Genomic DNA, 13512 nt, shown 5'->3' on the forward strand with positions numbered 1-13512 from the left:
TCGAGACAGGCTTTCTCTAACTCCCTCAAGCTGGTTAGGAACTCGTGTAGCTCTGGCTGGTCTTCAACTCGAGGCCACCCTCCTATCTCAGTCTCTGCCGTGCCGTGACGATAGATGTGTGCCACCATGCCTGGCTTTAACCTCTTTTCTTTGATGGTTTTACTGTTTGCCTGCTCTGAGCACTGCCCCCCTCTCAGTCGATCATTACTGTTAATTCATTGGGCAAGAGCTCCCCAAGGCACACCATAGGCTCCAGCAGGCTCGGCATCCCTGGGCCACCTCTGTGGCTTTCTGACACTGCGGTCTTTTCAGGGCAGGGCCATGCTAGCTCCGCTGGTCCAGGGAGGTGTCGAGAGGATCCGCCTCCACGTGCTGGGAGGCGGGGACATCACCTTGTACACAAGATGGAGACTGTTCTCCAAGGGAACAGGGAAAGAACGGCCCACTTTTAAGGGTATCTGACACAACTAGTCTCCTCTCTCTCCTGTCCACAGTCACCCGTGTCCATACCGCCTCCGCCACCCCCTCGACCGCCGCACAGCCTGCCTCCCCAGTTGCCCGGCGCTCCAGTGAACCCCAGGTGTGTTCTGGAAGTGCTCCGAAGCCTCCTGGGGAGTCATACAAGGGCCCTCACACAAGTCCATCCCACACCCTCTGCAAGGCCTCGCCATCCCCATCACTCAGCAGCTACAGTGACCCGGACTCTGGCCACTACTGTCAGCTGCAGCCTCCTGTCCGTGGCAGCCAAGAGTGGGCAGCAGGGGAGACCCCTCGGAAGGCCAGGAGCTCAGGAGAGAGGCAAAAGGAACTGTCAGAAAACGGAGTCCCCGAGGGGGAGTGGAGCAAGACCTTCACAGCCCCCGTGGTGGAAGCCACCTCTTCTTTCAACCTGGCTACCTTCCAGTCCCAGCTGATCCCCAAGGAGAACCGGCCCCTGGAGGTGGGCCTTCTGCGCAAGGTCAAGGAGCTGCTGTCGGAGGTGGATGCTCGGACACTGGCCCGGCATGTCACCAAGGTCGACTGCCTGGTAGGTGTTAGGAATGCGTGGGGAGGGGACAAGTGCCTTTCTCTTCCCGCTTTGGGGTCAAGAGTCAAGACGGTGAGGGACTGATTCCCAAACTCCCCAAGTACAGTGAGGCCAGTGGCCTGCATTCTGACATCACAGGTGTCTCTTTTTGGTTCTGGGACTTAGGGCTAGCTAGTTGTGGGGCATGCCAGCCTCCCATTTTCTTCTTCTAGATTGTTTCGCTTCCTTTTGTCAGTGTCTCGCTATGCAGCCTTGGCTGTGCTACACTCGCTGTGTAGACCAGGCTGGCCTTGAACTCACAGAGATTTGCCTGCCTCTGCCTCGCACTGCTGGGACCAAAGGCACGCGCCATCACCCCCTGACATCTTTCTTGTGCTTGTTCTTCTACATTTTATTTTTATGTGTGTTGGGGTTGTGCCTGCAGATTTGTCTGCGTGGTCTGTATGAGGGTGCAGGGATCCCCTGGAATGGGAGTTACACGCAGTTGTGAGTCGCCATGCTGGGAACCAACCGAACCTCTGTCTTTTGGGTGAGCAGCCAGTGCTGTTAACTGCTCAGCCATCTCTCTAGCCCAGTTTTCTTCTTTTCAGAAGGAAAACCCAAGATATTTCTACAGTCTCCAGATGTTGGTTTGGAATAGAGGCTGACATTTTAGAGAACATTCTGGTTTCAGCCTATAGAAAGTCAATGACTGGTTTAGGGAAGAGAAAAATCCGCCCCCTCCGCCCCGACACCCCCTAGTGGGCAACAGGCAAAACATTCCCTGACCCATAAAGTGTCAAGGGTTCAGACTCCCGGCAAGAGCTTGCCGTGACTGTTTCCCCGCTCTGTAGTTTGGGACATGTGCTGGCTTGAGAAATCAGGAAGTGAGAAAAGAGACACGAAGGGATGTTGCTGGGCAAGGTGAGGGAGAAACTGGGGTGCAGGCCCAACTGTATGAACTTGGCGAGTCCGTTCCCTTCCTGGGCATTCTGGGATGGTGGCATCCTGGCTTTTAATCTTGAGTATTTAATATGGCACACAGCTATGGGCATTTTCCCCACTCCCCATTTTACAGATGGGGAGACTGAAGCTCGCTCAGAAAGGGGGAAATCACCTGCTCTGTGTTCCCAGTAGAGCTGGAATTCAAACCCGGTCCCCACCCGCCCCCTCAGTCAGGCGACCCTCTTAGATGAAGCTCTGACTCCCAGATGGCTCGGGCCAACCCTGACAGGAAATTAATCAGCCCTTTGGGCGTCTTTGCAGGTTGCTAGGATACTGGGCGTTACCAAGGAGATGCAGACCCTAATGGGAGTCCGCTGGGGCATGGAGCTGCTCACCCTCCCCCATGGCCGGCAGCTAAGACTAGACCTGCTGGAAAGGTAAGGTGTGCATCCGCCCACGGCTACCTTACGGGCTGTCCCCGGGCTTCTGACCACGCCTCTCAGCCCACTAGCCAATCGCAGCCCCTTGATACTCAGAGCCAGCCTCATTTCCCAAAGACTGCAGCTTATCGATCCATTTCTCCTCTCGCATCCCCACGTCCATCAACCGTGGCCCCGCCCACCATTACTGCCCAGAGTGTTCATTCTGAAACACTGCCCCTTGGATTTCGCTGATCAATTACAAGCTTCTCCTCCTAGCATCCCTGATCTTGCCCCTAACTTATATTGTCTAACTGGGCTTCCTTCGCCTTGCCTGTCACTCGGCTGCGCCCCTTGGTTCCTGTCACTTATTCTGTCTTGGCATCGCAGGACAGCGACAGCGGCGGGGCTAGCCCCTCCCCCACCCTCACGTGTGTCACGCCCCCTCTGATCCGACCTCTCTCACAGGTTCCACACCATGTCCATCATGCTGGCCGTGGATATTCTGGGCTGCACAGGCTCCGCGGAGGAGCGGGCCGCGCTGCTGCATAAGACCATCCAGCTGGCGGCCGAGCTGCGGGGGACGATGGGCAACATGTTCAGCTTCGCCGCCGTCATGGGCGCCCTGGAGATGGCCCAGGTACCGCGGGGCCCTGGGGCATCCTGCAAGAGGCCAGGGTCGCGTTCCCTGGGGAAAACTGTGAGTGGAAAACAGAAGGGCTCTCCTGAGTCTCCAGGCTTCCTCTGTAAAGGACCCCCCCAGAGAGCCGAGTTCCCGCAGGTGTTGAGTTCTGATCTGCCCTGGGCCTCTGTTTCCCCAACTGTAAGACGAACGGGAGTGCTGGAGAGATGACTCAGCCTTGAAGAGCGCATACTGTTCTTGCTAGAGGACGCATTCCCAGAACCCCCCATGTCAAGCAGCTCACAACCAGCTCTAACCCCGACTCCCCCTTCTGGTCTCCAGAGGCACTTGCACGCACATTGCACATACATACACATAAAATAATTATTTTAGAAAACAGAACATGTTTTTTTACGTTGCAACTCAGCTAAAAAGAGCATGAATTTAATCCCCAGCACTTCTTAAGCCAGGCATGGTAGTGCATGCCTGTATCTTCAGAAGTGGAAGCAAGGGAATCAGAAATTCCATACATGACACCCCGCCTCGAAACAAACAAGACAAGCAGTGCCTATGGTCTGAGGAGCTTGCCGTATGCTAGGGACCACCCTGATTGCTTTCTCAGCACCAGTTCCTCGGATCAGCCTCCGGGGGGAAGAGTCCTGTGTTGTCCTATTTTACAGAGTGGGCACCTGAGGCAGAGCCCAAGGCTGAGATTTAGGATTTGTAAAAATGTATTGCAGTGGCTACACCGATGACACATGAAAAGCAGTTAACCCTGTTCCCATTTTGGGAGTGACAGGCAGAAAAAGAAAATCATTGCGTCACAGCACATTGTTCAGCTGGGCGGCCTGTGGCCAGCTGCTCCTGGAGGCGTCTTCCCTAGCCGGTCTCTTACAGTCTGGTCTCCCCAGATCTCCAGGCTGGAGCAGACGTGGGTGACCCTGCGGCAGCGACACACGGAAGGTGCCATTCTGTATGAGAAGAAGCTCAAGCCTTTCCTCAAGAGCCTCAACGAGGGCAAAGGTACCTGACGGCCCCATCTGGCTGTGTGATTTTGCAGAGGTTTCGGCCTGTGTGTTGCCAAAGACTCTTCTGGGGTGGTGAGGATGAGAGCTAGACTCTTTCCTCTGCTCCACTGGGTTAGCCATGTACGCCCTGTCATGTCCAGGGTAGGGTCACCAGGGAAAGAAGGGACTGTCCCAGACAGCCTCAGTTCTCCCCCTGGGGCCTGAGGTGTCCCTGGGGCTGAAGTGGGGGCAGGGTCTTCAGGTCTGAGTGCCTGCTGCCTCTCTCTTGCAGAAGGCCCGCCACTGAGCAACACCACATTTCCACATGTGCTGCCATTCATCACTCTGCTGGAGTGTGACTCCGCCCCCGCGGAGGGTCCTGAACCTTGGGGCAGCACGGAGCATGGTGTAGAGGTTGTGCTAGCCCACCTGGAGGCCGCTCGCACTGTGGCTCACCACGGGGGCCTCTACCACACCAACGCCGAGGTCAAGCTGCAGGGTGAGTTGCTGTCACCAAGGATCCCGCCATCCCTGGCTTCCCTGCATTTTCTTCTACGCGAGCTTCCCTGTCTCCAAGCGTCCACTGACATTTCCCTGACTCCCGGCTGCTATATCGCATCTGTCTTGTCTCTCATTCATCCCACAAGCAGTTGTTAGTGAGGGTGTCGGGGGAGGTGGGCTGAGAGACGCTGAGAGATGCAGCCAACTGCCCCTCACTGTTCTCCCGAAGGGAGCAGCTGTCTTTCCACAGCTGTTTGCAAGGTGCCCAGCCAAGGCCCAGGATGAACACAGACCTGCCTGTCTTCGGGGATCCCTGGATTTGGGAACATAAAATTCTGGGAAAGGAGCAGAGCAAGTGGCTTCAAACAATGGCTCTTTTACTGCTTTGGGCATTATTTAAACCACAAAAAAAAAAAAAAAATTCTGGAGGGCTGAGGATGTGGCTTACTCGGTAGAGGCCTGACTAGCGTGCAGAGCCCTAGCCCTGAAACAAAGGGCAGTGTTTCAGACTCAATCCCCAGGACTGCATAAACTGGGAACAGTGAGCCACAGCAATCCCAGTACTCAGATAGAGTCAAGGGCACCAGTGGTCCAATATCATCACCTGTTGCACACCAAATTTAAGGCCAGCCTGGAAATGCAGGCAGTTCTCTGAGTTCAAGGCCAGCCTGTTCTACATAGAAAGTTCCAAGCCAGCCAGGGTTACAGAGGGAGACTGTCTCAAATAATAATAATAATAATAATAATAATGATGATGATGATAAAAAAGATTTAGAAAATTATTCACTTGCCCTGAGATATATGGTATAAATATTCTTTTTCATCTTTTTCTTTCTCGGAAAGAAAAGAATTATATGCACTCTAAAACCATGTTTTTTAGCCCAGGGAGGTAGCGCATGCCTGTGATCCAGCACTGGGGGAGGCAGAGGCAGGTAGATCTTTGTGAGTTAGAGGCCAGCCTGGTCTACAGATCAAGTTCCAGGACAGCCAGGGCTGCACAGGGCAACCCTGTCTGCAAAAAACAAACAAAACAAATCAAAACAAACAAATGGAGAGCAGGGAGAGGGGGAGAGAGAGAGAGAGAGAGAGAAGAAACTGACAGAAAAATACAAGAAAGATCTTTTGAGATCGCCTCCCAAATTTACAGGAGTGTTTTACCTTTCAAGGGCTGAGGCGATAGCTGAGTGATGAGCACTTACTTGCCTAGAATGCACAAAGCCTGCGTCCACCCCTAACACCACGCACACGCGCATGCGCAAACACAAACAGCTGAAGAAAAACTAGGTGCTACCTGCAGGGTCTTCAATACATTTTTGTTGGGTCCCTGAAGGGCTAGGGAAAGATCCCTATGAGCCTATGAGTGGGGCCCTGAAGGACGTGAAGAGACCCCTGACCATGTCTTCCCGCCCTGCAGGGTTCCAGGCTCGACCGGAGCTCCTGGAAGTGTTCAGCACCGAGTTCCAGATGCGTCTCCTCTGGGGAAGCCAGGGTGCCAACAGCAGCCAGGCCCGGCGCTATGAAAAGTTTGACCAGGTGCTCACCGCCTTGTCCCACAAACTGGAACCTGCCGTCCGCTCTAGCGAGCTGTGACCCCGGAGACCTTGCCTCTCTGCAGCTGCGGGCAGCGTTGGGGGCAGAGGGGCTCAGGACTTGCCCCCAGAGCACCACAGGGACACTGTGATCCGCCCAAGGATGTTCTGGGTTCAAATCCAGGACCTCCCTTGCACTTCCAGGGTCCTAAATGGACTCTGAGCTCCACCCTTCCATCACACATGCACCAAGTCTCCCTTCCAAAAGGACAGGAACCTCTGTTCCTCTCACTGGCTTTGGCTGGTTCCTATTTTGCTGAGGTTCCCTGTTTTTGAGCCATGGGAGGCTCCCCACTTCTTTTCCTTCCTCCAGGCATCTATGCCTAGAGCTACCACGGCCTCCATCTTACTGTAAATAAGTTTGACTGTAAATATATGTACAGACGCCATGCTGTCTCTTTCATATATTAAACTTTAATGACTCTTTCTTCTGTCCCATGAAGCCTGGGTTAAAAAAAGCACTTTCCTCAGATAAATGGTGAAAAACTTCAACAAATACCTGGTTGGCACCAAAGACACTTTAGATTACATGGGGAGCCAGGGTTATAGTAACAAGAGCCCACTCCCTGACCTCCGTGAGCTCAGGTATTAGCAAGGGAGATAGTCAGTCCAAGCCAGTGAAGATGTTGGGGCCTACCCCTCACTCTTCTCTGAGCCCAGGGTCTGGACTGGGAAATCATAGCTCCCTCTGCCCCATACACAAGCAAGAAGCCCAGGGTTTGGGATAAAAGGGCTTTTAAAAGTCTAGAACCCTGGAGAAATGACACAGTGGTTAAGAGCCCTGGCTAATCTTCTGAAGGACTTGGGTTCAATCCCAGCATTTACATGGTGACTCATAATCTATAACTCCAGTCCCAGGGAATCTGATGCCCTCTTCTGGCCTCCTTGGGTACCAGGCACACATTTGGTGGGCAGGCAAAAATATCTATAAAAATAAAATTAAAGTAAAACAAACAACAACAAAACCCCTTTAAATTGGGTGTGGTGACCCGTGCCTTTAATCCCATCACTTTGGAGGCAGGGGGCAGACAGTTCTTTGAGTTTGAGGCCGGCCAAAGCTCCATAGTGAGCCCCCCCACCTCAAAAAAGATCTTCAAATAATGAAATCTAGGATCCCCGTCTCCCTTAGAGACTGATACCTGGTAGGAAAAGGGACCTTTTCTGAGCCATAATTAACAGAACAAGCAAGCAGAGGAGAAGTAGAGGTTGGTTGGTGATGACCCCAAACCAGACCTTAGACCTCAGGAGCCTATTCATTGAATTAGAGACACTGAGGTCCTTTGCCTCTGAGTCCTTTGACTCGAGATGCTGGGAACACATGAATAGATATTAGATCCTTGACAGTAATTGGAGGTGGTTCTGGGTCTATCCTCAGTAACTAGAACTTAAAGAAGAGGCTTAACTTCTTGGGTTCCAAATTCAATAAAACTGGGACAATAAGGGAACCCCTGTCCTTGGATTTATGTATTTAGTGTGTAGTAGCTGGTAAGAAAGAGCAATGCTCATTTATTGTTGTTTATTTTTAAGTTTCTCTTTTTAGGCTTGGGGCAATTTTATTAGAATTTAAAAGAAAAACTCCAGGGCAGGCAAGCTGTAAATATCAGCAGGTGCCTGGAGGAGGAAGATGAGAAAGAGAAAAACAAACAAACAAACAAACATGCAATATGAGTCAGTTAAGTCTGTAGCTAGTCTTTGCTATTTTGTGGGTTCTTCTTTTTCCCACCCTTTATCCCCACCCCTTGTATCACACCCTATTGCTGGATAGGAGAGAAAGGAGACTAGAGGGAAGAGAGATAGCGAGATCCCTGAATCTAATTTCTTTCCTTTTGTTTCTTCTTTGAGCACAACTTCTAATAAACTGCCAGCAACTGCCCTGAATGACCAATAACCACCCACTCCACCTCTCTGGACCCTAGCATCTACATAGCCTCTGAAAGGTTCCTAGAATTTCACATGTCACACAATCGAGGAAACTATCCACAGCGGGGAAAACCACGCCCCTGGCAGAGCACCAGACAAGTCATAGTCAGCTGCTGTGGACAGTCCGAAGCAGCCCGATATCCCTGGGATTAAAACGAAGACATATTCGTAAAATATTTCTGTTTTTTTAAGAAACCAAAATTCCAGGGCTGTTACTACACAAGGAGGTCAGCCATATGACAGTGAAGCCCAAAGTGTGAGAGGGGCATGCTTAGTAAAGAGAAGAAAGGGCTAGGTCATGGTGGCCCACTCCTTTAATCCCAGCAGAGACCAGGCCAGCCTGGTCTATAGAGTGAGTCCCAGGACAACCACGGCTACACCGAGAAACCCTGTCTCAAAAGAGATGGAAGAAAAAAACGTGTTACACCTTTCTGAATTGCCTAGACTTATGAGGCTGCACTAGTGCCTTTTGATTTACTTATTTATCCATTAGTGTAAGTGTGCACTCCTGTGTAGAGGTCAGAGGACAATGCACGATTGGTTCTCTCTTTCCACCAAGCAGGCTCTGGGGATTGAACTCAGGTCTTTTGGTGTGGTGACAAGCCTACCAAGCCATCATCGCAGGCCCTGCTATTTTCTGAGCCAAAACACTATGCGACCACATCTCACTAAGTATCACCACCCCTGGATATAGAGCAGATACTGTTACAGACATGTAAGGCACCGGCACTGGAGGAGCGACACTCTCAAAAGTTGTTAAGTGAGCACTCTTTTTTTCACATTATTATATTATTATTATTATTATTTTCTGAAGACAGGGTTTCTCTGCGTAGCCTTGGCTGTCCTGGACTCACTTTTTAGACCAGGCTGGCCTCTAATTCTCAGAAATCCGCCTGCCTCTGCCTCCCCCAGTGCTGAGACTACAGGCATGAGCCACCGTGCCGGGCTATAAATTTTCTTAAAGAGCTTGGAAAAGGCGTTCAGGAAAGTGTAAGGTTCTGCAGAAGTTTTTGTTATTGTTGCATCACCCTCTTAACAATCCTTTATTCTTTCTAAGGTAAGGTGTCAGGGTGCCCCTCATTAACTGGGTCCAAACACCTGGGGCACAGTTTCTGATCGGGCGGCTCGCGGGCTCCCCCAGGAGGCACAATTGAGGTACTGCTGCAGCCGGACAACCCTTCGGGTTTTAGAGACGCGAAGGGGAGCCGGGAGTTGTAGGCAATGGGCGTGGCTGCCGCGAGCAGTGCACACCGGGAGTTGTAGTTCCCAGGTTCAGGCGATGGACGGCTTCTGACTGAAACCGGGCCTCAACCGGATGGCGGTAGCGAGGCACAGCTGTCCGCCCTGGGGCTCGATCCTCGGGCTGCTCGGGCTGGCCTTGGCCGCCGCCACTGCCTGGGACGTGGCGTCTCTGCGCTGCAGCTTCGGCTCGTTCTGCGAATGTGACTTCTGGCCCGACTTGCCCGGTGAGGGGCGGGAGCCGGGGCGGAGGGGCGGGCAGCTGGGAGCTCGGAGGGGACGAAAGAGCTGCGGCCCCGCCGGCCCGGGTAGGCGACGACCTTCGAGAGCCTCCGGCTCAAACGTGAGGAGAGGGTTTGGGGGTGCTCAGTGGAGAGAGGCCATTAACAGCGGGCCGCGCAGTGCCTCGCAGAAGGCCTTTCTTGAGCGAACTGTCACCCGGGGAGAAACCGGAGAACGGCCCGGGTCTGGGCTGGACCTGTGGACACCTGGCGCCCACTCGGCCACTCGGGGCTGGTGCAATCCGGAGAACCGCCTCGAGGGGGCGCTGCCGAGCTGGCGCTTGCGGAGGCGGCTGCTCCTGTCCCTCGTTTGGACAAGTATCCCAGAAGTCTCTGACATGCCTCGAACCTCTCTGCCTCGAGGTTTGTGTTTTTGTTTTTGTTTTTGTTTTGTTTTGTTTTGTTTTGAGAAAAGGTCTCTCTACATAGCTCTGGCTGTTCTGGAACTCACTATGTGACCGGACTCCAGTGCTGAGATTAAGGGTTTGTGCCGCTATGCCTGGCTGATTTTTTTTTTTTTTTTTTTTTAACATTTTGTTTTGCCTGCAAGTATGTGTGTGCACCTTGTGCTGATGGAAGTTAGAAGAAGGTATTGACTATTCTGGAACTGGCGTTGCAGATAGTTGAGGGCTACCATGTGGGTGATCGGAATTGAACTCATGTTCTTTGTAATAGCAGCCAGTGCTCTTAACCACTGAGCCATCTCTACACACACACAAACACTCTTTTATTTTATTTTTTATTTTTTTTTTTTGAGACAGGGTCTTATTATGTAGTCCTGCTTGGCCTGGAACTCACCATGTAGACAAGGCTGGCCTGGAATTCAAAGAGATCCCCTGCCTCTGCCTCCCAGGTGCTGGGATTAAAGGCGTGTTGGAGCTCACTATAAACAGAGACTAGCCTTTGATTAGCAGAAATATTGCTGCCTCTGCCGCCCAGGTGCTGCTGAGTTTACAGATGTGAGTCAACAGGACTGTCAGCTGCCTTGATATGCATTCCTTCTGTGGCCCTAGGTCTGGAATGTGACCTGGCTCAACACCTGGCTGGCCAGCATTTGGCCAGGGCCCTGGTGGTGAAGTCACTGAAGGCCTTTGTGCAGGACCCAGCTCCCAGCAAGCCATTGGTCCTTTCCCTGCATGGCTGGACGGGCACCGGGAAGTCCTATGTTAGTTCCCTGCTGGCACAGTATCTCTTCCGTGGTGGCCTCCGCAGCCCTCACGTGCACCACTTCTCCCCTATTATCCATTTCCCACATCCCAGCCACACGGAGCAGTACAAGGTAGGCTGTGTGTGTCCCAGATCTCTTTTTTTCAATCCCAATCCAGAGAGGGTTCCAAAACACACAGCCAGTTGGAGGCCTGGCCTTCAGAACCTATTTGGAACAGAGCTTGCCATGGAGTCATGGAGAAACTTGCTCTCTGTGATACAGGGGAGGCAGCATTATTGGTGCCTACGGATCAGAGACCTCATGAGCGGCATAGGGATTACACAGGGCAGATATTAGAGTACCTGTGTCTACATTATCATCCCCTGCTAAGCTCTGAGCCCTGATCTGATGCTTAGGAAGCGCTGTCTGGTGACTGCCAGCCCTGATTGCTATAGTTGCTGCTCTCTCTTAGCTGTCAGCACTGTGGGGCATGTTCAACCTCCCTGTCATAGAAGTCACTAGCTGTCATGAATCAGGGCACATGGATTTGTGTCCCTGTTCTGTTGACTGGTTGTGTGACCTTGGACAAATCTCTGTACCTCTCTGGATTCCCTTTTACCATCTTTCTCAAGGGGTTGGTGCTCTCTGGAAATGTAGACCCTCTCCGGGGATGTTTCTTGGCTTGGGAAGAGGTTTGGGGCTGTGGGGGAGTGTCTTGAACTCCTTTGGAATGCCTGTCTCTACCCACATAGAAGGAGCTCAAGACCTGGGTCCAGGGGAACCTCACTGCCTGTGGCCGATCTCTTTTCCTCTTTGATGAGATGGACAAGCTGTCCCCTGGCCTGATGGAAGTCCTGCAGCCCTTCCTGGGTCCCTCTTGGGTTGTATATGGGACCAACTATCGCAAAGCCATCTTTGTCTTTATCAGGTATGGCCCCCATTGCAAGCAGACACCAGGGGGGACACTTGTCAGAGGTCCGGCTCTGCATCTTGGTCTGTGCTCCCAGCAGGCTGTTGTCCCCTGGAGCCCACACAGGCTCTCTCAGACCCTCATGCTATCCCTGGTAACTGTCATTTGAGGTGGCTGGCTTCCCCTTTGACATTCTCAAAGCCTGGGCTCTGACTTTTAGATCCTTGCTGCTGTGTGGAATCCCTGCCTGGTCAACGGTCATCCCTGTTTGGTAGCTGAGAGGACACAGGTCTGGGAGAAAGCGGCCAGTGTCCCCACCTTCTAACCCCAGCCTTTTCCAAGTTGTGACTCCTTAAGCAAAACTGCTGAGCCTCTCTGAGCTCTGTTCTCTGCCTCTGAAGCTGGACCAGTGTTAATTCCCTGTGTCCTCCTGGGGAAAGCCAGTTAAAGTATACAAAAAGATTTTGTAGCCTGAGTGTGGTGGCACACACTTGTAATCCCAGCACTGTGAAAGGTGAGTCAGGAGGATGGCTTCTGAGTTGAAGTTAGCCTGAGCTGCAGTAGCAAGACCCTGTGTCAAGCCCACCCCCAATTGCTTTGTGAATTGTAAAGTGCACAGCGAAGGCATGTTACAGGGACTTGGTTGTCAAAGGACCTGGGGAGGAGAGGGGAATGGGCCTCCTGGCTTACTCTGAGTCATGTGAGGTGTGACCTGCCAGTAGCCCCTCCATGACTCTCAGCCCAGGCTCTTGTGATTTTAGCAATACTGGTGGTGAGCAGATCAACCAGGTGGCCCTGGAGGCCTGGCGCAGCCGCAGGGAGAGAGAGGAAATCAGCCTGCAGGAGCTGGAGCCTGCAGTCTCCCGAGCTGTGCTGGACAACCCTCATCGTAAGTTGGCTCAGGGACCAATCCTGGTAGGGCCTTCACTCTTCAACTTAGTGGGCTGGACCCCTCAATCTGCAGCATTGTCCACTGCACTGCAGCCCCCCCACCCGGCGTCCGCACACCTAGCTGTGACCTCACAGGCGTAGAGACAGCCCCCAGCATGCAGCCTGCATCACTGCTTCCCCTATAGGGCATTGACTTGAAAAGCTCACCATGAGCTGTGCTCACCTGCCCTTCCTGCAGATGGCTTCTGGCGGTCTGGCATCATGGAGGAACACCTGCTGGATGCTGTGGTGCCCTTCCTCCCACTCCAGCGGCATCACGTGCGCCACTGTGTACTCAATGAGCTGGCTCAGTTGGGCCTGGAGCCCCGAGAGGAGGTGGTCCAGGCTGTACTGGACAGTACTACCTACTTCCCCGAGGATGAACAGCTCTTCTCCTCTAACGGCTGCAAAACAGTGGCCTCCCGAATCACGTTTTTCCTCTGAGAACCCCCAGTGGTGTCATCGCCACCTCTGCATAGACAGAACAAACAAGAAAGGCCTGGGTGTCTCCAGGACTACTCTTTCCTAAGCTGGCTGGCAAGTGGGACCCAGAGCACAAAAGTTAAGATGAAGAAAGGTGTTGGCCAGGCCAAGGAAGAAAGGCCTAGAAGGCGTCTTTGCTGGGAAATTCCTGAGTACCCTAGAACCTCACAGCCTTGCCATTGCCCTGCAGCCTGAGGCTTCTCAATGTGAACTGCAACTCAGGGACAAAGACTTGTGGCTGCCCCCATGTGGGGTCTTCTACCTGCATGCCTTGCCTGGCTTTAGCCAGATCTCAGCCCACAGCCTGAGGCTGGACCCAGAAGTTCAGCAAGGCCAGGCTAGCGCCTCATAGTTTCACCAAATGGAGGGATTCAAGCTGCCACCTGAGCCTGGATTTCAAAGTTTTTAATTTTGTACAAGAAGAGAACAGGGATAATAAACTTAGCCATGGGATTAGAATATTGACCAGGGTTTCTCATTGTCCTGGGAGGAGGTGGCTTTGCTGAAATGAAG

At 52.6% G+C, this 13512-nt stretch overlaps 2 protein-coding genes across 8 annotated transcripts in view; both read left to right on the plus strand.

Annotated features, from left to right (window-relative positions):
• The window catches only part of Sh2d3c (SH2 domain containing 3C), a 33760-nt gene extending 27229 nt beyond the window's left edge, over positions 1-6531 (plus strand). For all 5 annotated transcript variants that reach the window (XM_021660955.2, XM_021661099.2, XM_060389947.1 and 2 more), the window contains 6 exons: positions 495-1027; positions 2273-2388; positions 2839-3010; positions 3904-4015; positions 4292-4498; positions 5915-6531. In XM_021660955.2, the coding sequence (XP_021516630.2) occupies positions 495-1027; positions 2273-2388; positions 2839-3010; positions 3904-4015; positions 4292-4498; positions 5915-6090 (1316 nt within the window). In that variant the 3' untranslated portion in view covers positions 6091-6531. The remainder of the gene's footprint in view (positions 1-494; positions 1028-2272; positions 2389-2838; positions 3011-3903; positions 4016-4291; positions 4499-5914) is intronic.
• A 2735-nt stretch (positions 6532-9266) lies between these two features.
• On the plus strand, positions 9267-13458 carry Tor2a (torsin family 2 member A). Of its 3 annotated transcripts, none has more exons than XM_021661351.2 (5): positions 9267-9475; positions 10543-10808; positions 11429-11604; positions 12348-12475; positions 12716-13458. In XM_021661351.2, exons 1-5 carry the CDS (start codon positions 9325-9327, stop codon positions 12958-12960), a joined length of 966 nt encoding a protein of 321 aa, XP_021517026.1. In that variant the 5' UTR covers positions 9267-9324; the 3' UTR covers positions 12961-13458. The 3 variants fall into 3 exon arrangements, with proteins under 3 accessions (XP_021517026.1, XP_060245932.1, XP_060245931.1); XM_060389949.1 differs by having other exon boundaries at positions 12348-12479; positions 12716-12818; XM_060389948.1 differs by lacking the exon at positions 9267-9475 and adding an exon at positions 9516-9892.
• The last annotated feature ends 54 nt before the right edge of the window (positions 13459-13512 follow it).

Source organism: Meriones unguiculatus, chromosome 8 (assembly GCF_030254825.1).
Source record: "Meriones unguiculatus strain TT.TT164.6M chromosome 8, Bangor_MerUng_6.1, whole genome shotgun sequence".
NCBI classification, from domain to species: Eukaryota; Metazoa; Chordata; class Mammalia; order Rodentia; family Muridae; genus Meriones; species Meriones unguiculatus.

What these genes read in the sequence shown, in the direction of transcription:
- Tor2a (XM_021661351.2), top strand. Translation starts at nt 9,325, where the DNA reads ATGGCGGTAGCGAGGCACAGCTGTCCGCCCTGGGGCTCGATCCTCGGG. An exon ending in GCCATCTTTGTCTTTATCAG is followed by an intron (nt 11,605 to 12,347) that starts GTATGGCCCCCA and finishes TTGTGATTTTAG; the next exon opens with CAATACTGGTGGTGAGCAGA. An exon ending in TGTGCTGGACAACCCTCATC is followed by an intron (nt 12,476 to 12,715) that starts GTAAGTTGGCTC and finishes CCCTTCCTGCAG; the next exon opens with ATGGCTTCTGGCGGTCTGGC.